Below are 25,284 nucleotides of genomic sequence, written 5' to 3'. Positions count from 1 at the left end.
GGTTCTTTATGAATCCCTAGGTTTGTCTGAATAGTGGTAGTGTTATGGAAAATGTGCTTTCTAAGATAAGGTGTAGGGTTGATATTAGGGTCAGGGTCAGGGTTAGGGTTAGCATGCACTAGCAAGGATAGGCAGGGTCTTCATTCCTGTCAGCTTCTTTTCTGGTAGATCATTCCCAAAGCATAAGAAATTAATTTTGGAGGTGATACTGCAATCCCATTCCACTGGTTTTCAACTGAAGTCAGACGTCATCTGCATAAAGTAATGGGATTATTTTTGGGAAATATCTGGATAAGCTAGTAATGAAGAGGGAAAATATTAGTGACTATAGGACTGAATTCTAGGGCACACTCAATATACATTCCACTTCAAAAGAGGGGGTAGCACAAATTGCTAAGATCATCTATTAGATAACTACAGAACCACTTAAGTACCCCCTCACCGATAAATGTTGCTCTGTTAGCACTCAGCCTTAAGGTATATTTCAGTTACACTGAGTATGGCTGGGGTGGTACATTTTAGTCCTTGTTACTAGTAAATTCCACTTGTTATTTAGATTGAATATTCCTGTGATGTCTGGATAGAAAAGCTTGTTTAAAATGTGATGCATTTTTTCCTATTTCAGTCTACTGGTATATTTGTAATCTAAATTTGAGTTCTATTTAATCTGCAATACGTTCGTTTCTTACACCTCAGAATGTGTGCCTTTCCTTTGTAAATGTAAATATATATGAAGGGAAAAGAAAGGTATGAAACATTTAACTAAAGTATAAACTATGAGTTCTTACGTTTCTGATAACAGGAACCCCAAGACCACAATAAATGCAATTACAATGTAGTTCAAGGAGGCAAATGACCAGATAATTAGCTAATGGGTATATAGGAAATCTTTTTTTTTTTCTTTATTTGATTTTGTTTTCCAGGTGTGGGAAAGGGTTGATGTCTGATTTAATTAGTCCTCCCCATGTGGAGGGCTGCATCCCTCAAACCCCCCTAATAATTATATATACAAACTCCAATCTCACACTACAGTGGAGAAAGGGCAAATTTCCTGATCCCCACTGTACTATGATTTCATACAGAACTGCCCTCATGTTTGATCAGCTGATTTTTCGAAGAGCTGTGTTGCCAGTTTTCTGCTTTTGATAGGTTGTCATTTGACAACTTGACTGTACCCCTTATATATTTACACACACCAAAGTATAGCTGTTTTTACACTGAGTTAACAACTGGACAATTGGTGTGGAAGTTCGACCTCTTTGTTTTAAACATGGTTTGGATTTAACTGTTATTAAAACTGAAGAAGCTCTTGCATGGAGTAAAACCTGATTTGCTGTTCCCATGCATATTCCAATAAATGATGAAACTTTATGTGCTGTCATTTTGGTGATATATGTGTGCGTGCATATATTTATAAATATATATTGTCTATAAATTATGGAACAAGACAATTTATTGTGGGCCCAACTGGAGAATTTCCACTACCCAGATGCCCTTGTTATCAGGTAATTTAAGTGATTAGAAACCCTGGTTAGTGAGCAGTTGTTTGGCATGTTGTTTTTGCCAAATTCAAGGTCATGCAAGCATGGTGATGAATGAACAGTTGGTATTGTATTCAATCAACTGTTTCCATTACTTTGTGTTTTTATAACCTTGGAATTAGTGCATTTATGTAATTTAGGTAGGGAAGGTTTGCCTACTGCAAAATCACTACTTCTGTTTTTTAAACCATAACATTTTAGCCATTCCACATAGTCACTGAAGTGCAGGTTGTTTCAATGTGTTGGGTTATTTCTGGTGGTGCAATCACCAGGATTTTCTGTATGGATGGCCTTTTAGTAGTCATTTTCCAACTTTCTTTTATTTGATACCATTGAATAATAAACCAGCAATAAGAAATGCATTCTCAAAAAGGAAAACAAAATACATTATTGTTGTATACAGTTTTTAGTCACAGGTTGACTGTTCATTGGTTAATCTATGTTGTTTAGGAGTCTTACTATCACAAGTTGGCTCCTGATTACTTATCCATCAATGGCTTGTTCTGTAACCAAAAGTTATTGGGCAAATATGAAACTGTCAATCACATAAATAGCAACATAAAATACACAAGGATGTTTTTATATGTAGTATGTTCGCTTTCATCACATAACCTTTCATTTCATAATGACAAAGATTGCTGGAATATAAAGTACAAAAAAACCTCAAGAGCTGAAAACTATCAGTTTATTAATATATATGATGAATTTTTTCAGGATTACATTTTAAGATATTTAATATGTGAATACACATTTGGAAAAAAATTAAGTTTAATAAAAGGGAGCATAGTCTGACAATGGTTAGCACTGCTATCTCATGGCATGGGGTGCTTTCTGTGCGAAGTATACATGTTCTGTTTCTTCTGTTAGTTTGTGTTTTCACTGGGTGGTCTGGTTTTCTACCTTTTCTTAAAGACACATGACAAGTGAATTGGCAATCTTCCAAACTGCTAGTAGTGTGTGAAGTGTGAGTGAATGTATATTTGTGTGTGTGTGTGTGTATGTGTATGCATGCTGCAATAGCTTATTTGCCTTGTAACCACACATAGTGTTGAGATAGGTTTGGATCCCCCAAACTCTAAATGAGATTAAGTGATTAATTGGAGAATGAATAAAGAAACTAATAAGTTTAAAATAGAAAAAAAGAAAAAAAAAAAGTCTGGAAAAATTAAGAAAATCAAGGTAGCTATGAAAGTTCTGGTGGGAATCTGTACAAACTTAAGATTATGGTGCTGTCATGTCTATAAAAAATTTTCAACAGTCAAATAGCATAGAATGTAAAACATGAACATAATCGTCTGTTGACTTGGTAGACCTATTAGGTCATTTTTCACTTTTCTGTTAAGTGACTTTAATATAGTTTACTTAAAAATAGATCACTAGCTGAAAGCTTGTTTGGTTAGGAAGCAAAGACTGAATGGAACTCTGTTAACATTTTTTATGGGTGAGCAATGACCCCACAGAACCTCTACATGGGGATGTCTGCTTACAACACTGTTCTAGCAAAGCAAACTCTGAAGCTGAACAACACTGAATGTGTCTTTCTATTGAAGACACTCCATTTGGTCTTTTCCTCCCAGCTGAAGGATCTTCAGTTTAATAGCCACGAACCAAGTAATCAGATACCGACCTAGTGTAGCAGTTTTAGCAAGATACCAGATTTTATATAAAATTTGTACATGTTCTCAAAGCTTTTTTGCAAAATCAGCCATTGTGAATTTCAAGCCTAGCAAAAATGTATTCAGCATATGTTACCACTAAATACATCTATAACTGTGTGTTATTAAGCATTCAGTATAGTCATAGCTTTGTATATATGATACTGCAAAAAAGCTGAATAAATAACCACTTGCAACTTTGTGGAACTGCTAAAAGGGTTGCTTGTGTCACCTTGATCCTGTAGAGAAAGTTCGGGGACTCCAATAATTGTTCTCCGTCGCCTCAAGGTTGTCTTGGGATTCATAGCTGTCTCTGTGTTAAATAAGGAACGATGCAAGCTTGCGTGCTTATCAAAAGGTTGTCCTGCAGGCAAAATAAATACATTTGCATATTTCTCCTTGTGAAAGACAGCATTTTACATGTTAGGATGAACTTCTGATGGGCATTTGATGACATGATATTGCGGTAAGGGATGAGTAATGTGACTTAACACTGTATGATGTTATGGCAAAGAAAAGCTGTTAACGGCTTTATATGATTTACGAAAAGCTGAGGGTGGAAAGGAAAATGGTTCAAATGATAATGAGATTAATATATTTGAAGTGCTTCCTATTATGATATTTTATAGCAGTAAATGTAAATGAAAATATATCAAAAAGTTAGGAAAACACCAGAAGTAAATGTTATGCTTCTTGATTATTACTGCCCATACGGTTTCTACATGGGTGGAGCGTCTTTTGGTTGAATATTGAATAACCTGGACTACACTGGACATCAGAAAACAAAGAACTCTTATTATTAGTAGACATTGTTAACGTCTAATCACTGCTCTAATGGACCTAAGCATAAGATTCGTTCTTCTCAAAACTTCTTAAAACAGTACCCACCACCAACAGTTGTAATTGTTCTTTGTAGAAAACTCCAGCTGATTTAATGATGCTAAAAAGACGGATCTGAAAAACAGTAGCTGTGGATGTAGCTTTTATGAACTCTTCACTAAAAGCATCTTTCTGCTGGTCAAGTGGAAAAGATAACTGGGAGTGACCAGAGAAATAAAAATAAACAGAGAAACACAGACATCAAAACAATGAAACAGACAGAAGGACATGTATAAAACCTAAATGAGACGAGCATACAACTGAAACAGGAACATTTGGACAACAGCACTTCTCATCAGAGTCAACATCCTTAATCAGGCTATATTCATTATACACACATCACTTTGTCAACGGAAGACCCACGTAAAAATCACTACTGCCAAATATGTGGTCATATGGTCAACAGCTTATTACTGTTCCCAGTATTACATTTTACAGACTTTAGTGATTAACCGAATAAGTCCTTATTAAGTATTATTCATTCTTATTAATTGTTAATTATCTTCCTCCATACCAGAATGACAGAACACCAGTAAGAAAAAATGCAGCATTTTTAACTGCACAGAAACTGCATTCGGCTTTTTTGACTTGGTTTTATACTGAAAATTCTAATTTCCCTAATATTTCATCTGAAATTCTGCAATTGGAAGTTGCAAGAGATGAAAGTAGTCTGAGCATACACTAAGTTTACATTAGTATTTATAAGTAGAAATGTCTGACAGGGTGGACATTATAGGAAAATAATGGACTATCCAAGGGTGTTGTGAGGAACAGAGCTTTAGGTACAGGGCTTCTCTACTCCTGGAAAATCCATTGTATCCCTACTTCAAACAATTTGCTTGAATTTGCATGTTTTTATAGCAGACAGATGTAGATGCAAAGGGAACATTGCAGCACTGTACAGAGAGATTCACTGTATGAAAAATGAAACAGTTTGTTTTCCTTCTATATGTAAGAACAGCTTGTAGTACATAAATTTCAATGATTATACTCCAAAAATGGGAAGAAGACAGTTTTCTGACATCAGAATGTGCATAGCAAGCCTTTGCTAAACTCTTAAGCATTACTAAGATTTGAGCTTGCTGTGAGAATTGACAGCAGAAAGTGCCAGCCAGAAAAGAACAGCAGCAGATGGTACAACAGCTTTAAAAGCTGTTAGATATGGCCCTCTACCACACCTATAAACAGATTGAAAAGTATAACAGCTTTTAAAGCAGTCCTTTCTTCAGAGGGACACTGCTTCTGCCTGTGTCTTGCAGAGCTAAATTGTTTTAATGGCCTTCAAAGGTCCAATACTTTTTTCCCTTTTTCATTTTTTCTGTAACTGGTAGTACATGGACTAAATAAAATTCTATGCACTAGAAAGAGTTATGAGGCGGACTCATTCATATAAATCCTTATTATCTGTTCTTGACATGGATGCCAAAATTCACTTCTTGAGCTTCACTTCGCAGAGGAATTTCTTGGCATAGGTTCATAGTTAATTACTAGGTTAATGATCCCATGGAGCACTTTTAAGCTTAGCCTCCCCAAAGGTGAGAATCAAACCCTGTACCTTGTGTTTGTAAGGTAAATACCCTAACCAGACTAGAAGCCAGACATGGAACACTAGTTTTACTCTAGGCCAAGTATCATACTTTATTACCCAGTGATATAGTGCAGGCATGTTATCAAGGAAACCTGTCAGCAGGAAAAAAACAAAACAAAATCAAAACAGTGACAAAAGAAGAAAAGGTAAATGAAAAGTGTATGGTTAGAACAAATGATATCCATAGAAGTGTCCAGTCTATTACAAAACGTTTATGGAGGAGTAGGAAGTAAGTAAGAGAGTATACAAGTTTATTTATTACCAGTAATTATAATAACAGCAATAGAGCTTTCAAATCGATTAATCTATGGCCTTTTTTTAAAAGTAACTATCATTACTGGCCTTTATAAAACAAAAGAATGACAGTTTATTTCAAAGTGGTACTGCTGACTATCAGAATATTTTTTTCCTCATATCAGATCTACGAATTTCACTGTGCAGTCTTTCGTCCATCAATATTGTCTTACTATCAGTGGCTTTAATTTATAAATTGTAACTGGAAGTATTAATGCTTTACTTATTTTTATATCAAATCAAATCTCCTTTTCCCATTTGTTTTCTTTAAGCCAATAAGTTTGACTTAAGAGTTTTTATCTTTCTGCTTCAATATATTTTTCATAAAGTTCCTGTGTGCTTTTTATGTATCTTTTACTATCTAGCTTCAGATATGGAGTTCAATAAAGGTTTTAAAAATATTCCTTGCTTAGCACCACAGAGATATAATTTAAATAATTTATTTCTTCTGCAAATAAATCTCAGTTTGCAAAGTGTTATTTTTTTCTTTTTTCACTCATTACTACTTCTTTTATATGAACTTTGGACATTTATCTTCCCATATTCCTAAATTTTTAATGCAACTATCTCCATCTTCCATCTCATAATCAAATTTGTGATTGTTCCATACAGTATAATATTCCTGATATTTGTTAGTCAAAAATATTGAATATATTTTGTTCTAAACATTTACATAACCATGTAAACACATTGGTCTTGTTTAGGCATTATGTCATCAGTTGGTTTCTTGCCATCTGTGTATTCAGAATTGTGTATAAAATTTATATACATAGTGAGCAATACCGAATGGAGTATAGAATCCCTGTTGAATTCCTCTACCAATAAACCTCTAGCCTAAAAGGTTTCCTTTAAATCTAACATTATACTATCTCAGTAACCTGTAACTTATCTATTTTACAATAAAGGTTTTTGAACTTCATAGCTTAAATGTCACTATTAATAGGTATAGTGAAGTTGCTGCAAGCTTTTGTCAGACTATTTATAGTATGTTTAAAACCTCTGTTTACTTATATTACATAGCCCTGAATTCATCATACTCTGAATTTCTTAATTCACTGGACAATCTACATGTTGATAATTCTGTCTTTTTACATTGGATGTTGGGTCTATATGAGAACATTCCCCTTGCTGGGGAATTGAGGCAGTATATGATTTTTTGGAACTGTCTGGTCTACATAATAATGATTTAAATGAATTTGAATGTGCTTTACTTTCAAGGTCACAGTTATCATCACCTATGAAAATAGTAGAAAACAAATACCCAGTAAGACGCCAAAGTCCAACTTAAGCAGGTAGCACAAATGAAGAAAAACAAAGGGTCCTGCCAGTGTCACGATTGATGTGACAAACTCAGGTACCAGTTCAAATCATGATGTAGGTACCTGCTCTTCACAACAAATTGTCGTAGTGAACTCTAATTCAGATGGCAATTCCTTGGGGGCACGCCCCAAGATACAAGGAGCGAGCCACAATAGTAATAATTTTTTGGGACTGTTACCAGCACCGGTCAAAAAGAAAGGTCCCTGGAAGCGGTCAGTAGCGAGACAGGGGACCGACAAGAGAAGAAAAATTTGGGACTGACTGCTGATAATGATATGGGTATTGTTACTAACTTATCATCTTATGTTTTAAACTCTAGAGAATTAGAGGTGTTGAATAAGGGATTAACCTTTATTCCGAGCAAAATGGTTGTTATGATGAAATGTTGATAGATATTATGTTATACTGCAGGAATGTGTCACTGAAGTTAATGTATGGTAACAGTAATGAGAAGGATTATTCCCTTAGAAAACCAAGTGGTTTTGTCCCGCAATTAACATCAAGTTTGAATTTGTTCGTTAGTGCATGTGAGAAAGATATGATAGATTACTACAAGGAAGCAGACTTTAAGAAATATCACAACTTATCTGCTGAACAAAGAATAGCACTGAATAGTCTCATTGCAAACAGGGACATTGTGATAAAAAATGCGGATAAGGGGGGTGCCATTGTCCTTATGGACACGACATGGTATAACAACAAATTGAATGAGCTATTACAAGATAGTAACAATCTACTCATAAATCCCCTAACTGTAAAAAGTATTATAGATAGGGTGAATATTCAATTAAATGCTCTATTGTTTGAAATGAAAATTTCTGAGGAAACTTATCAGTTCCTCAAAATAGAGAAACAAGTTATTCCGATCTTTAAAGCACTACCGAAGATACATAAATCTATCCAAAACCCACCCCTTAGACCGATAGTATCTGGGAGGGATGGGTTCTGGAGAATGTCGATATGGGTGGAACACACTTTAAAACCCTATCTAGATCAAATGGATAATGTGTTGAAAGACACAGCACATTTTTTAAGGCTACTAGGTCAATTGAATAAATCCTATAGTAAGAATTTACTGATGGTCACTATGGATATTCAAAGTCTATTCACTGTGATTGACAACAACTTTGGTATTGATAGTGTACAATTGCTCCTGGGTGACCTAGGAGTTAGTGATGATAAGTCATCACTCATTACATCACTATTAAGCATTGTTTTGGAGAATAATGTTTTCTGGGAGGTAATGGCATATATAGACAAGCGCAGCGCCATGGGGACCCCCAAGCAAATATATGCAAATTTGGTTCTCTCTCAATGGGAAAGAACACATGTCATCAACAATGAGGAATGGAGACGTCAAATACAGTTATATCTACGTTTTGTAGATGACATTTTTATTTTGTGGGATGGGACAGAGGAAGAACTAGATGAGTTTATTAACCACTTACACTCCACTACTTAAGTTTTAGGTTTTCCATCAACATGTCACGCAGTTCCATAGATTTCTTAGATGTATGTGTACAACAGGATACAAAAGGCTTTAGATCTAAGCTACATAAGAAAGATTGCTGGAAGAACTCACTCTTGGCATTTGACAGCATGCACCCTAGATATACATATCGCAACATAGTACAGGGGCAGGTGAGTAGGGTCTCTAGGTTATGTCTTCTAGAATCAGATTTTGAAGAGGAGACGACTAGACTTAAGGAGAACTTTAATGATAGGGGCTACAAGCAGAATTTGGTAAATGAAACTGTGGAAAGAGGTAGATCCAAGCGATTCACGGATTATAAGCCCTGGATTTCAAGAGCTTTTGAAAGGGGTGAGGTCAAAAAGAGCAATGAAGCTTTATGCAAAGTCCCGCAGGTCATGTTAAACTATAGCAGTAATACTAGTGATATCTGCAATATAGTGAGGAAGAACTGGAACATCTTGACCAGTGATGGTACACTGGGGGGCATAGTGGGACCTCAGCCCACTTTTAGGTATAGAAGGAATAAAAACTTAAAGGATCTACTATGCAAGGAACCTTCCGTGCCAAATGTGTCCTATGCTTTACCATACTCAACAGGAACGAGTAATTGTGGATTATGTAAAGCTTGTCCCTACATAAATAAAGATACTGTTTTTATACATCCCATTACCCAAAAGTGTTTCACTTTAAAGGAAGAGCAACCTGCCGTATAAACCAACATAGTATATTTAGCAGAATGCTGTCAATGCCAAGGTTTTTATGTGGGTAAGACGAATAGCATGTTCAAAGTAAGGATTCTTCAGCATCTTTCCAGTATTAGGAATAAAGATGAAAGAAATGCGTTATGTAGACATGTGATTTTGTATCCCACACATACATTTAAATTTAGGGTTATTGTAAATGTTAAACCCAGCACTAGGGGGGATATTGTGCTTCAAACAGAAACTGTAGAAACAAAATGGATTGCTAGCTTAATGGCAAACAGGAAGCCAGGTTTAAATGATTACATACCAATTAAGCCTATTTTGAAAAATAGGCATGTCTTTCACTGAATGTGCTTGCTATTTCTGAATGTGATTGGCTTTTATATGTATATAAGTGAACCATCTCATTCATTTTATTTATCTGAAGAAGGGTCATCCCGAAAGCGCTTATCTTGTGATTTTAAGAATAAAGAAGATTTTTTAAGCTGTCAGCAGTGTCCAACTTTGCTTTGTTTTTCTTTATCATCACCTATGTAGGTGGAATCATGGAACTGATATATGCAGATATAGTCATTGAATATTCTAAAACACGTATACTCTATCTATATGTATCTAGGATGTATGGCAAAGGGAAACATTATTTGGATAATTGTTGGTTGCTGTGGAATGATACTACATCTGAGATATTAGCTTTTGCCAGATACTTGAATAGAAATGCATTTGGAATAAGATTTATTACGTCCTATAATTTATCAATTAATTTATGGATATCACAACTACTAAGCTGATTGTTTCCTTTTAAACATCCATATACTGTAAGACATATACTGTTAGCAGCCAGCAGATGTCATTCCAGATACATCCTTAAATATATCCCTTACTTTCAATTTATTCAAGAGAAAAGAATTTGAAATTGCAATGATTCTGAAAAAGCCATATTTAAAATTAAGATTTTTGAAAAGTAGGTGCATTCATAATGGTATTAGCAAGACTTATGAACACATACATAATAAAATACAGAGAACTACTGGTATAGAATAACCCTACCCTTATGTATATTCAGGGGTGGCTCGTGCTATTGGACTGCCAGACTGCAGCCCTCCCACCTAGAATAAAACAAAAGAAAAATCTGTAAAACAAAAAAACAAAAACAGAAGAAAAAAAAAATTCACGAGTCCTGACTTCTCTGCGCATGCACAGATACACGAGAGAACTCAGACTGCCTTTATCAGCAGTCCAGATAGGGACAAAGAGGTACCCAGCAATCATTGCTGTGAGATACCAGTTATCTGTGCGGTGACAACCGCACAGAACAGAGGAGCTCCGGACTGCTTCAGCTGCAGGCAGACCCAATGAGGAGGACTGAGTTGCTCTCGCAGGACTTTCATTGTGCGGGCTTCGTTCATGGATTACTGCTGGACAAAGGCTTCAGGAAGGTGTTCGGTCGCTGTCTGGATTTAGATTGTGGGCTTGCTTCGTGAAACCGGGTAGGTGTTCGTTCGGTTGCTGAAGGCTTTATATCGCTGGCTGGATTTTGATACTGCTGGACAAAGGGTGTGTGTGTGTGTGTGTGTGTGTGTGTGTGTGTGTGTGTGTGTGTGTGTGTGTGTGTGTAAAATGCCCCAGTTACTATATACTGGTGGCTAAAGAGAACAAATGGTGGTGGGATACTCAGGCTTGAACCCTGTACCTTGGATGCAGGTGGCAAGGACCTGAATTCCCTATCCACCACAAATTTCTAAAAAAAAAATTGCAGATTTTTTGCCTCATATTTGTTCTGTTCCTCATAAAATCTGTGGTTTCTGTATCAGTATCTACATTTTTCCTTGCAAAGTATGTAGTACAGTGGTGCACTGGTAGCATTGCTGCCTAACAGTTACAGGTTCTCTGGTTTGATTCTTGGCTGGGGTGCCTTCTGTGTGGTGTCTGCATGTCCTCCCATCTTACAAAAATGTGTCTGGCATTTATCCCTGCTCTGCTGAAAATGGTCTTTTGTTCCAAGTCAGACTAATTTCCTGGTTAAATGTTAAACAGGCATTTGAATTTCAGACTTCATATTCTTCAGAAAGTACATGGTAACACACAACTGTTTATTCTAGCAGTTGTCTAAGTTTATAACATGGATATTTGAAAGTTGTCCCTATTTTTGGGACTGTATTCCCCCATTATTGGCTTCGTCCAGGTATTTTGTGCTATGGTTGAGAGTTATCTATGGTGAGAACTGAACTCATTGAATGTTTGGGGGCTGTATTCCCCCCATTACTGGCTTTGTCCACATGTTTTTTTGCTAAGAGGTTGAGAGCTATAGTGAGAACTGAATTCACTGAATATGTTTTGGGGCTGTATTCCCCCATTATTGGCTTTGTTCAGGTGTTTTGTGCCAAGAGGTTGACAGCTATGGTGAGAACTGAATTCATAAACGGTAGCCATTTAAGTTAGTCTTCCTGTCTTTCACAAAACAGCTTGATTTGGCATAGTGGTATGTTTCTCTGACTGTTTTGCACAGGGTCCCCTGGGTTAAAGACGTGGCAGTGAAATGTATGGTGGGAACACAGCATTTTATTCTACAACTTTCCAACATTATACAAGCAATGTTTAAAGTGTGTCCATGGTTTCTGGGCTTTTGTCCCCCCCAATAAATGTCGGCTTTTTCCAGATTTCTTGTGCTGCAAAGTTCAGAGATGCAACTGCGTGTCGAATAGATTTTACAAGGAGCTAAGTGCTGCAGGGGAACAAAACTTTAGTGCTGCTTATTCTGAGCCTGCTTGCATTGTTAAAAGCACAACAGGTAGTGTACTTGCTTTTGAAGCAGAAGGCTGTGGGTTCTACTCCCACAGTAGACAGATGCATTGCTGATACTGTAAAGTGGGTGGATGCTGCAGTCCTTTTTGGCAAAGATACCTAGAGTAGTAACTATGAACCTGTTATCAGTTTGCCATACAGTCCCTATTGCGATATTACTAGCTTATCATTTTTTTTTAATGCATGCAACATAGACAATGTATTCCTCAAGGGCAACAGGCACTTTATTTGTAGATGAATAAACAATGACATATAAAGTTGTTTGCTAGCAGAAACCTCTTCATTGTTACAGATTTCTTTAATGTGGAATTATTTAGATGACTTTTACTACTTCAGAGATTGTGCATATTTACTGATACTGGTGGACTGTAGAAGGTTGAGTAGACTTTTATGATGAAAATGTTCTGAATTGGGTAGTTTTGTCATTGGTGCATGCATTTTTTTCATTGTTTACTGGAAACATGTTCAAAACAATAAATTTAAAATGCCATCTAACAACTGTACTGTATTGTACAAGGAATATAATTTAGTACAATCAGGAAGGTGTATCAAAGAGCACATGTATGTTTCATGAGCAAGGGGCCTATGATTTGAAAGCAGCCCAAAGTTATCTTGATCTGCCACTGGCAAAATGTATTTTCTTTGAATGTGGGTTTCGATGCGGTTTCACTGAATGTGAGTTTCAAGGGCAGAGAAGTTTTAATGTTAAGCCTGTTTTCATTGCGAGACTGAATTTCTTTGTTTAGTAGATGTCTTAGTGTTTGTGCTGTAAAATACAAAATAAAACTTTCAAATGAAATCCAAATCATCATAGAAGTAAAGCAGTATGCACATTAGTGTTTATGGTAAATGGAGTGAAATAGCCAAGTAATGGATCATTGGAATGGCTGCAGGGTGGAGGGCTCCATTCGACCATGATTTTGAGAGGGGGAAGGGCGGCAAACTCAGACAGCCCCAGCTGAACTATACCTCCCAACTGTCCAGATTTTCACAGAATGAATAGATTTTTGCTTCTTATTTTTGGTTTGTTCCTCATAAAATTTGGTTTTCTGGAAAATCATTCAGGAATTAAGTCACTATATAATGACACACTGAGTTTCAGACTTCATAACCTTCAGAAAAATGCATGCGAAAGTAAGACCTGTTATTCTGTCAAGTGTCTTAGTTTATACAAGAGTAATTTTTAGTACTGTTTATATGTTCCCCCAATATATTTGGCCTTGTCCAGATTTATTGCATTAACAGGTTGAGAGGTACATGCAAATAAATTGCTTTATAGAATTAGACATAGCCAAACCTCTCAACTGTCCCCGAATTTGGCTCAAAATGTTGCTCTTCCCCTAATAATCCTGCCGCAAAATAGCAATTTTGGAAGAAAACGTGGAGGGTTTACAATTAAGAAATAAATGTAATAATCAGAGTTATAGATTACTTTTATTTCAGAAATGCATGTCGATTCTTTTATTTTGTCAGCTGCTCAAGTTAGCAGTACTAATATTAAAAAAGTGTCCCTTCTTTGACAGGTTCTCAGCTGTATTGTGTGGCTATTTTATATTTTTGCATCACATTTTTTTGTCCATTTTTCATAAAAGTGTGGGTTTTTTTGGCAAATTAGTGGTAAATCATTAAAGACTGAAGTTAGAAAATAATGAGACATTTGAGTTTCAGATTTCATATCCTACAGAAAATTCATACTAATGGAAGACCTACTATTCTGTTATCTTTCTAAGTTTATAAGAGCACTATTTAAAAAATGTCCTTATTTTTGGGCCTTTGTCCCACTTCTATGTATGGCTTTGTCCAGATTTCTTGCTCTGAGGTTGAGAGGTATGACAAATGTGTCAGGGCCATCACAGTCATCCAGAGACATTTCAAATTGTGACATACTTGTTGCACCCTACTCCCCCATGTAGTGGCTCTGGATGTGTCCAAGCAAGGCAAGGAGCAGTTATGCAGTGTAAAATATGTGCAGGGTGTAAATGTGCAGGGTATCCCCCCATCCAAGGTAGACACAAGTACTACAGTGGCTTTTCATCTGTTCTTGATTTTGCAGAATGGTCTGGTTTCGGTCATGTTTTTGTACTGTTGATTTATGCTTATTACTCAGAAAGTGCCTGTTGCTCTGTGTTTTAAGTAGCAATGCTTTAATGACCATCAGGTAAGCTTGTCTGAGATCATAACATGCAAGTAAGCTTTAATAAGCATACTGTTAAAGAACTGCCAACATTGACAGCCTTTCTGTTGTTGCCATGCAGAGAATACTTAACTAGATAACTGAAATGCATATGACAGTATTTGTAATAAATGACAGGATTACATTATTTTAACAAGCTCATTACACTTGTTGCAGACTTCCAGTGATCTCTGAGGGCTTTACCCGTAAACTAAACAGAATGCCATTCATGTGTGGTCCATAACCTGTACAGTAATCATTTAAGCAATGTATCTTGAGTTTGTTTCTTGTTTGCTTTTAATTTTTACTTTGATCATGTTTTCCCCATGAAACAAGTAGATAGTTGTCAGGCAGCCGGTCTTTTTTGGATAAGAAACATTTTTACAAGTGAGGGCATCACAGAGATTGCTACTTTCAGCATGTTACTTGGTACTTTAATAAAGCTGAATATAAATTATAATTAGAACTGCAGTGCAAGGAGAAGCGGTTTGAGTTGAGTGCTGCTTGTTTTACTTATACTTGATTTTGACTGACATTCCAGTAATGTATTTAAAAAGTAATTTATTTTTTCATGCCTCACAACCTTTTTTGCTTCCATCTAGATATTAAGTAAGCTGTCATGCAGCCAATGCATTGAAATATTTTTTATTCTTTTATACTTCATTTGTCTTGATTGGACTCTCATAATGAGGGTTTGGCATCCAGGGCAGCATATTTAATTAAAGTTAGTTTTTGTGGTTTTGAGCATAGTTCCTCCCCTTTCTAGTTGGCCACACCCCTTCCCATTGACCCCACCCATTCAGCTATCTCCTGCAGCCCCCCTTTGATTTGAAGTCACCAGCCGCCACTGTGTATATTTGACATTCAGGTTGCACACAGCAAATATTCGACATGCAGAATGTTTGACCTTTTTTACTGGATTGTAGTTTAATGATGGGCTTGATTAGAAACTGTGCCAACCATTAGAAAACAGTAAGAAAGCAGAACCATTTGACCGTGCATCTGGGCACAGATGATAACTAGCAGTTGCAGCACTACAGCAGTGGAGTTGAGACAGCTTTGTAGGAATGTTGTAAGAACAATAACCATCTTAAAGATGCTCTCAGTGTGTCATGTGAAAGAAGATCAAAGAAAAAAACTCAGTAAATCAGTGTGTTAATGAGACACAGTAACTAGAAGGAGGGCTATGGAACAGTAAATAGATGGGATATGATAAGAGAGGAGTAGGGGGCTATAAATAAGGGACTGTTTCCATGCAAGTGTCATGGCAGGAAAATGCTTGAAGCTGGACTGGAAAATATATTAACAAAACAGTCCCTTAGACAAAACTGAGAGAGAGCAATTAAATAACACTATTAAATGTGCATGGGAGTGTAAGGGGTAGGAAGGCAGAATAAGAGAATGTGACGGACTAAATGTGGGAAGAGAAAGTGAGATTAGGCAGTGCCACAAACATGAGTAGAGTCAGTTACGTTCTGTAGTCTTAATGGAGCATGCAGGAAGGAGGGTAAGTATACAAAACCAACGTACGACTCGTGGTTTTTGACTGATTAGCTGAATTGCAGTTTTTGCCAAACGGTCACTGCAAGGGAAGATCTTACCTTACCTCCAAGAAGAAAAGACTCCAGAGTGGGTCATATAAAGTTTGAGGTGGCACAGCTCCCTGCATAACATGTAGGAGCTTATCATCATGAAAAAATGTATGAAAACGTTTCAGTGAATGCAGTTTATTTTGACTGAAATGGCATTTAATGACACAGATTTCAGCCAGTCATACTAGGTCTTAGTGCAGCTACTGCAGGCAAAGAAGACACTTAGGCTACACTAGACAGCATCTAGGATGATTCATACTGTTGGTCTACATCTGGGTGGCTGAGAAGTGAGTACTACAACACAGGGCAACAAAGACCAGATGGATGCAGCTTAAGTGGGTAAGATTTGACCAACATTTGAATACTGATCTAAGAGTTACAGTGCCTTTTTTGTGGATACACTGACCTTGGTAGGAGAAAAATTTAATTAGTGGGGAATGATGATCACCCACAAAAAGTGTTAAAGGGTGTCTATACCCAAAAACAAGAAAGTTGTCCATCTATCTACTTAACTGAATAAACTACTTGAAACTTCATCACGCAATGCAATGTCTTTTGGGTTTTTCCTGGTTAGGGGTCACCAGAGTGGATCACCGGTCTGCAGATTGATTGGCATTGAAGATTTACAGTGTCGAGTTGCCAGCTTGGAGCCCGACCTTCACAGAAAGACACACACACACACACACACACACACACACACTCACGTGCCTACTTGCATGTCTTTAAAATTTACTCGTCCACAGGGAGGACATGCAGACTCCACACAGAAGGCACTCCAGTCGAGAATCGAACCAGAGAATCTCTTGCTGTGAGGTGACAACAAGATGTCTTTATTCATCTCACAGAGAGGGCATCATACAGACAGTCTCCTAGATTTGCTAGCTAAAGTTATTTTATCTGGCCTAATCCTCTGTGCTCCATTTTTCCAACGTAAGAAGTAGTGCATCAGTCTACTTATGCTGGCTTTAATGCATCAATGCATATTTCTGTTGGTGTATGTATATGTATCTGGTACACATATGTATGTACTGAAAGTATAGTGTGCATTTTACATGTGCTATTCTTGAGAAAGATCAGGCTGGTGAATTGGTCTTCACTGAGCAATATTAGATCTGGAGCTATAATATAACATGGTGACACCTTGAAAGTGAATTTATAGAGGGACAGAAAAAAGAAAGATAGTGACAATATTCAGGATGAGATAATATGTGTACTGGAGGATGAGGAGGAATGTGGATACTGAAGTTAGAGGAACATGCAAGTACCACACTGAGTGGTTACAGTACAGAGACTATCAGATGCAAGAAAGCTTGACAACAGAACATAAAAGTTACTCAAATGAATTCTTAAAACCTCTACTTCAGTTATATGCAGATATAATCCAGTTTTATGTATTTTTCTTTTTTGATGGTTTTCATCTACATCCTTACTGTAATCTCCTCTGTAATCAGATTCATTTAAATCCCGATTAGTTCCCCTGCATGGATCTTTGTAGCGCATGTGGTGGGTTCCCCAGGTTACCATGGTGATTAGTCTTCTAGTACTCAAACTTACACAGTCAGAAATACAACATCCAATGCTTTTCCTAAGCCCTCACCACTTCCTTCTAAGCTATACATTTAATATCCCATGGCTATGCCTTGTAGGCCTCCAAATGCTTACCCTCATGGAATGTTCAGTCGGCCATGTCATTTCCTGAGACTGGCCTCTAATTTCTGCTGCAGGATGACTTTGCACCACATTTAACTCCCCTCTCCAAAAGGAAAGACAGCTGGTCTTGAACTGCTCAGTCCTTCTTCCTTTGTCTGATCTTTTGTTTAATTAGAACCTTGTGGTATAACTAGATACCCTGTTTGTATATCAACAGATCTATATGAGTATATCCAAATGATTGCCAATATGCCTCAAGGACCACAAATGCTCATTTTAACTGTTATACTGAATACAGATAGAACTTTAATAGAAGATAAAAAACAAAGTAACATGTAACTGCATAATATAACAGTGCATGGAAATTCCTTTTAAGTAATGTTTAAAGAAAAAGAGAATGCTATGTGACTTATGAGTGAACAGCATGAAGAGATATTTTATTAAGCCTCAAAGTGCATCTCAATTTTTTTACTCTGCTTATAAAACAGAAACTGCATGCTGCTTCTTTTTAAAAACTGCCCATAAGGACACAGGGGAATTATGCCTTAATATATCAAAAGTTAAGATTTTGCCTTTATATTGTTTAGCTCTAGTAAGCCAAAGAACACAAACTGATAAAAAACAAAGAAACACACCAAGCCAGCAGGATTAGAATGTGCATTAAACTTCAATTGCCAAATCCACCTCTACTATATTATTTAAACACTTGATCAATGACAAAAAAAAAAATGCATGTGTGGAGGTTGCTAATCAGGGATTCATTGGACTGAAGGAAGAAATGGTTATTTACTGTGTGTCATAACTGCCTGTATTTAAATATTCAATGACATCAGCATACCCCTGCAGCACTTGGTGTCAGTTTGCATCCTTATGACACTGTAACTCTGCCTACTTATTTCCTAGTTTACAATGGATGGCAACAACTGACTTAAGAGCACCTGGGTCACTAGCTGATTCTGGGATGTAGATGCACATATGTTGGTCAGGGCCACTGGATGGGTGGCACCATCATCCCCATGTGCTTGAAGAACATCTGCTGAATCCCAGCACATTAGTGCCAGGCTTTCATCACCCTCAAATGTCTGTGAAATGATCAAGTACTATTTCCCACAGCACCATACTAGTCCAGTTTCCCGGCAGAGTAATTAGCCTGTCTAATAGTTAACCCTCCTTCTTGTTTCAGTCTTTCCTTCAATTACAAAGCTTGCATCCAAACCCAGAATGTGTCACAATGCATGACTTCCCTGTTCTTAGTCTCGTTAAAATAATTGCATGAATGTACTTTACCCTTTTGCATGTCTAATGCTGTTTGTTGGTTCTTCTTTGATGGAATTGCTTATAGCTTATCTATGGGATGAGGTGGAATAATTTAGGTTCCAGTGGTAAACCATCGACTTTTAGACAAGATAACATCACTGGCTTTAGCATTTTAGGGTCCATCAGCAGGACTAACATTCTAGCAACCCAACTGGATCCCCATGGCAGTTCTGAGAAATGTAACCATGATCCTTGGAATTACCAAACTGTAACTAGAAAAGTGGGTCTGTATACTATACCCATGGTGGTACTAAACCCCATGCCCATTACTGTACTAAGCATGCAGGGCTAGCAGGGGCTCCATATTGGGGGGGGGCAGAAGGACTTGACTCCTGCAAGAAAGCTTAACAATTTTACAGTAGCATTTGTAATTCTATTTTTAAAATTTTAAATTGAAACTTATTTTCACAACTGAGGGATTCACAACGCTAAGTCCAGCAATTCTCTCAGGAACTTGACGTCACCATGCTTAACGCAGAAAGAAGTGTAGTGCACGGTTAATCAGTGCAAGTCATTACCATTGAACTAACAGTTACAGGGTATTCAGGAGGCCATATAAAGTCTGAAGAGCTACTAGCATGATTAATGGGGATCATGGACCAAACAAAAGACTGAGAGTCATGGGGCCAATGTAATTAATAGAGACATCAGACTTAATAAATTAAAAAAACACCTTATCAGCACTATTAGTCATTGGGGCCCAGCAGAATTTATGAAGTCAGAGGTTCCAGCAAAATTAACAGAGTAAAGGGACTGACATGAGACAGAAGGCCACCACCAAGATTTTCTTTTAAGACATTTTCTTAGCTGAGTTCCAGCATTTTATCAGCCTTCCTTCTGCCTACTGATTGGCCCATTTATTCTTCCATTACATGGCTATTCAGCTGATGGTCGGGATGAGAGCCAGCTGGTAGGCAGACCATCTTCTTTTTATGGACTGGGGATTTTTCCCCTCAACCTCTTCCACTTGGTGTCTTGATATGTATCTTGCTGAGGTGAAGCTCTAGTGAAGAGTGCTTGTTTCCACACATGCACCAAATCTTAGAGCTACAGTACTACATGCTCCTTGGTAGACTTGGCACATACCTGTTGCAACATCCAGCCTCTGCTAGTGGTCAGTACTGCACTGGATGAAAACACCTCTCTCCAAAAGAGAGGGGTGAGCTGATGTAGGCTGCTTTCTCTCATCCTCCGCACTCCTAGAGATTCCTGTGTCACTAATCAATCTCAGGTCATCTAATCCTAGGTAAACAGTGTTTTATTCCTGTATAACACACACCCACCTACCCCCAGCAGGTTTAGTAAGTCGAGGGATCATAATAAGAGTAACAGTATCAGAGGACCAAGCAGTCATAATACAGTTAGAAGGTATCAGTAGGTTAATGGGATTAACAAAAATTTGGGGAAAGGGAAGGGAGTCCATAGGCTTAATGCAGTCAGAGGACCATACCAAAAAGTCAGGAACCAGCACCAAGAACAACAGATTCAGCTATCACAGCAAGAATAAAGGACAGGATGAACTGCCAGAAGCATTAACAGAGGCTGGACACTAACAGCAGATTATGGAAAATAATGAACCCCTTGTTCCTTCATTGCTACTCCATATAATTGTGTTTGGCCTGTGTACAATTAGCATTTTTTTATTTTTCAGTACAATTTGAGATTTATTTGAATCTTAAGGAAACAGTTTTAGTTCTAATTTCAGGGTATTTCTTCTTTATAGATCCACTATGTTTGATCTTTAGATAAATGTTTAAAGAATAAAAATCAGAATAATAGAACATATTCTGATTGGAGAATCTAGTAAGTATGGGGTTTCCACTGACTAGGAATAAATGGGATTTAAAACTGGCTATGCATATTGGTTATGGGTTCTAGTCCTGCAACAAGACTGGGTGTGCACTCTGAATGAAGGATTAGATTAATATACAGTTGCTAGGAAAAGACTTGTGCTCCACAAAATTTGCTGAAGTGTTGCAGGTATTACCTATGGCAGTAATGAATAAAGTGTGTGGAGGATACATCATTACTAATATGTATTTGTAAGTTTAAAAGATAAACTCAAGTTCATTCTGCTTTTTTATGTCAGCGAGATGATTAAATATCAAAGGATGCTCTGGATCTTTCCTAGTTATGAATAAAACACATTAAAATATATTGTGGAGCTTCCAGAAATGAAAACTGAACTTTTCTCAGTGCCCTGATTGGTTTTCTTATTAAAATTTTACATAACGTGATTCAGAGTAGTATATTACATATCTGGTTTACAGAAAACTGCTGAAAATAATGACGGGCTCCTCTTGCTGAAAAGTTCAGAAGGTGATGACCTTATGCCAGCATTAGTTATACAGTATAAATGAGCCTTACTGGGGTTAGTCAACATGTATTTTTTAAATGATATTAATAAAAGCACATTGAAATGACAACTTAGCATTTATTATTGTACAGTTCAGTACACACATTCTGACAGGCTTCACAGATACAACAGACATTAACATCAAGACAATATTCTGCAGACTACAATGACAGATTCTAAAGGTCTCTCCTCAAGTATCTGAGCAACAAAGGTTATTTTAATTTTTTTTCACTTTATGCTCCCACATTCCAAGCTAACACAAATACCACTACTGGCCTATTTTTCTGCTGATGCAGACCTGTTCCTGCATTCACTTTCCTTGCTATGACTAAATAGTATAGCACTCTAGGGCGATACTGTTAGGGCGATACTGTTGTAGGGATGTCTTCTGCTCCTAGAAAAAGGCTAACGTGTTTGTTGCTTCTCCTGTGGTAACCAACCACTGATGATGCAGACTCATTTACAGAGCAAAATGTTGCTACTTGTGATGATGTGAGGTAGCATCAGCTATGTCAGGAGAAGTAGGGCAGTGGATGTGTATCATATGCCAGCATAGCTATCTGGAGTTTTGTGAAGAATTATATGGCATTTGTGTATCAAACTGATTTGTACAGGTGCTTCTGTTGAAAATGCATTTGTAAAGTTGCTTGTGTTAAAAAAAAAATGTGCCAACAGTGGGTCCTGCTGGACAGAAAAGAAATACGTTTGTATGTCAAACTGTATTGTAACTGTCAAAATGAATATATTGTAACAGAGGTTACTGGAAGAGAAGAGGTTAATCCTCAGTCCAGCTAACTTTGGAAAATAGTCTGAAATTAACTGGTTTAGGCCACAAAGATGTTTTTGGAATGTTTTTATAGCTTCCAGATGCTATAACACATCTTAGCAAAGCTGTGTGTGTGTGTGTGTGTGTGTGTGTGTGTGTGTGTGTGTGTGTGTGTGTGTGTGTGTATTATGACACATATGTGCTAGATTCTGGTTCAGTTTATAGTAAAGGGGGTAGTGTGGGAACCAGAAGTCAGGTGACCAGATGTATGTGATGTCATTCTGTAATCCAAACCAGAAATGATGTTTTAATACTAGATGAGACAGACGTCTCAAGGCAGTTTGTTTTTGAAACCTGACAAAGAAGGACCACTCACCTACTTCATCTTGCCTTGCTTTAGGAAGTAACCAGGGAATAGTAATTCTTTAGATCAGTCAGGAAAATATAGTGAGATTAGTTAAGTACTGTTTTTCCTGTATCTGTGTGAATCTATCCATCTGTGTTATTTTTAATATTTCCTGTTACTGAAACTCCGGTGTTTATTGTAAATAGATATTTAGTGCTTTCATGTTCTTTTATTATTTACTAGTAAATGTATTTAAACTTTTCATTGTGGCTGGTCTTTTAGAGAATACTTAACCTTTGAGAATACTTATATTTATTTGGTGACACTGTGGCTGCTCCTGAATGCCTTGCTGCATTGGTCAAGCACTACCATATGTATTAGTATTAATTTTACTCAGTATAATTGGGTACCCTTGTAAAAGCCTTAGAGTTGATGGCTTTGGTGTGTTCTGATGGTATTATCTACCTTATAGTCTGGGCAGAGGGGGGTATAGCTGATAAATCTGTGCCAGCCTTTCCCAGGTATGTGTGTCAGCTACTTTGGAGCAGAGACACAGAGCACTGGTTTCACAGAGAGGGTGGTAGAGGACTTGGCTTGGAACACTTGGCTGAGGACTCAGCTCTACGGCTGTGTCAGTGGGGAATCTTATTTGGGGTGTGGATAGAGAGAGAGAGAGGGAAACCAAGCTGCAAGACTAGGTGTGCTCCCTGTATGTTCTTAAGGGAAATTGTGCTTGGTGCAGAGAGCTGTATCTGGAAATAATGTGTGTATCTATTTTTCATTCCAAGTGAACGTCCCTCAACGGTGTCAGTGTTGAGGATTGAGGCTCCTTGATTACTGGCCTAGAGGAGGGGTGTCACTCTACTGTTAGCGGTAGCTCCTCTTTTGCATCTATTCTGTGAAACAAGGCTTCCCTTTATGGTACATTGACAATGCAGTGATTTGACTTAAACTTTAACTGTTTTGTAAATCTAATAAGGGGTATAAAAAGCTTACACAAAGAAACAAACCAAATAAACAAATAAATACATGCATAAATAATGCTACTCACACAGTTATCTGTAATATTCCCTTACAGGTAATGGTAAATGTTGCAATCTGAGCCAGGTCACTGCAGTCAGTTTATATTAAACTTTAAAAATAAACTTCAATTAAATCTCCTTTTGAAATTGTATTTGCTTATTTCTCTGCAGTAGTTAAGGCAGAATGTGTCTTGTATTCGTACAGATTGACAGCATCTCCATATTGAGATTACAACAGGGGGAAAATGAAGATACATGATTACTTTCTCTTTCTAAAAGGGCATCTGTATACCACTGAGCAAATGTTACTGTTTGTGGTGAACAATGATGTCTTATAGCTCACTTCACTTGCTTTGTAGTATGTAAAGTAGAACCTTTCAGTAGTAATTAAAATACTATATGAAGGCACAAGAGGCAGTTTGCCAATCATATAGCTGAACTGGGTTTTGTGAAGGCAGGCAAGGATGGTGCTATGCAAATGTTTCATTCTTCACCTCCTTACAAATACAGCCCGAATGTGAATATATTAATGCCGAGGGGAGTCAGTGTTAGTATTATGACCCACACATGGGAGGATGCAGGGGGCACAGCTCTGCTTAAATGGCATCACTCCATCTTGGTTGACCATTAGCTGTCTAGGAAACACAACAGTACTACCACACAAAGAGTTGATGGCCGACAGTGGGCTTCTGCTCTACTGATAATTCCTGTTCTTCCTGCTGCTAACTAGCAAACTGTCAATAATGCTCTATCAATCTTACTGTATCATTCTCCTTACTGCTTGGTCAGAAAGCATTAACTCAAAATAAATAAGGGCAAAAATGCTCTGGTATCATACCTGAAACATTAATGGGAACAATTTTGGCTTGGGCAGAAGACGATGGGTGCCACCTTCGTTCCTCTAGTACTGGAAGTGGAAAGGCCTTATTCCAGGTGATCTGCTTCTCAGGTGTTGTAGGAAGGCTCACAATTGTCCCTTGAGGTCTTATACCTATAGTTGTTGTTTCATCTTGACACACTCTCTTTGTTGTTGGCTGTTAGTGGGAAGAGAGGATAAAAGAGTATGGTATATAAATTTAACAATAATTTTAGTCCAGGGAAATTTCAGTTTTCTACAATATGTTGTTAGAACACCACAGATAACCAGAAATGATTCTTCACTAATATATTAAAAGTTTACAATGCAATACATTACAACACAATATTTTTTCAACATTCCCTACAAAAATTAGCCACTTTCAGCATTAAACTAGTTTGGCTACTTATGCTGACTGTATTATCTAGAAACATTTATATTTTAACTTGAGACCAACTGTTATAACTAAGTACCAAAAACACACTGTGCCAACAGAGGAACAACTCAAACGCCAATAGTGTTGAAAAGTTTAATCATCGCTTTCGTAAAAACTTCTTCAGAATGAATACACACTAAAATCAAAACTGTTTAAATACACTTCAAATCAATTAAAAAACACCAATCATTCAATTAATAAAATTTAACAAGATTTAACAAAACCGTGTTATAATGTTAACTTCCATTCTTCTAAAAACACTTAATATTTATACTTTCATTCAGTCCTGGTGGACTGTCAGCACCCAGTCTTAGTTGCCATAAGGTTTCCCTTCTTTCAACCCTATTTTTAATATTGAAAAGTATAAATACTAAGTGTTTTTTAGAAGAAAGGAAGTTAACATTATAACAAGGTTTTGTTAAATCTTATTAATTTTATTAATTGAATGATTGGTGTTTTTTAATTGATTTGAAGTGTATTTAAACAGTTTTGATTTTACTGTGTATTCATTCT

The 25,284-nt window shown here is 37.1% G+C and overlaps 1 protein-coding gene across 5 annotated transcripts in view; it reads right to left on the bottom strand.

Annotated features, from left to right (window-relative positions):
* Nucleotides 1-25,284, bottom strand: part of NHSL2 (NHS like 2) — a 1,843,971-nt gene that overhangs the window by 129,408 nt on the left and 1,689,279 nt on the right. For 4 of the 5 annotated variants that reach the window (XM_044057040.1, XM_044057044.1, XM_044057042.1 and 1 more), the window contains 2 exons: nucleotides 24,318-24,513; nucleotides 3,429-3,560 (listed from right to left, as the gene is read on the bottom strand). In XM_044057040.1, coding sequence (XP_043912975.1) covers nucleotides 3,429-3,560; nucleotides 24,318-24,513 — 328 coding nt within the window. The remainder of the gene's footprint in view (nucleotides 1-3,428; nucleotides 3,561-24,317; nucleotides 24,514-25,284) is intronic. The other variant, XM_044057041.1, reaches the window with a different exon arrangement.

The sequence above is a fragment of the Protopterus annectens genome, chromosome 15.part0, assembly GCF_019279795.1.
Source record: "Protopterus annectens isolate FY-2018-M chromosome 15.part0, PAN1.0, whole genome shotgun sequence".
Taxonomy (NCBI): domain Eukaryota; kingdom Metazoa; phylum Chordata; order Ceratodontiformes; family Protopteridae; genus Protopterus; species Protopterus annectens.
The sequence above is the reverse complement of the archived record's forward strand: the minus strand, read 5'-3'. Positions and strand labels throughout refer to the sequence as shown.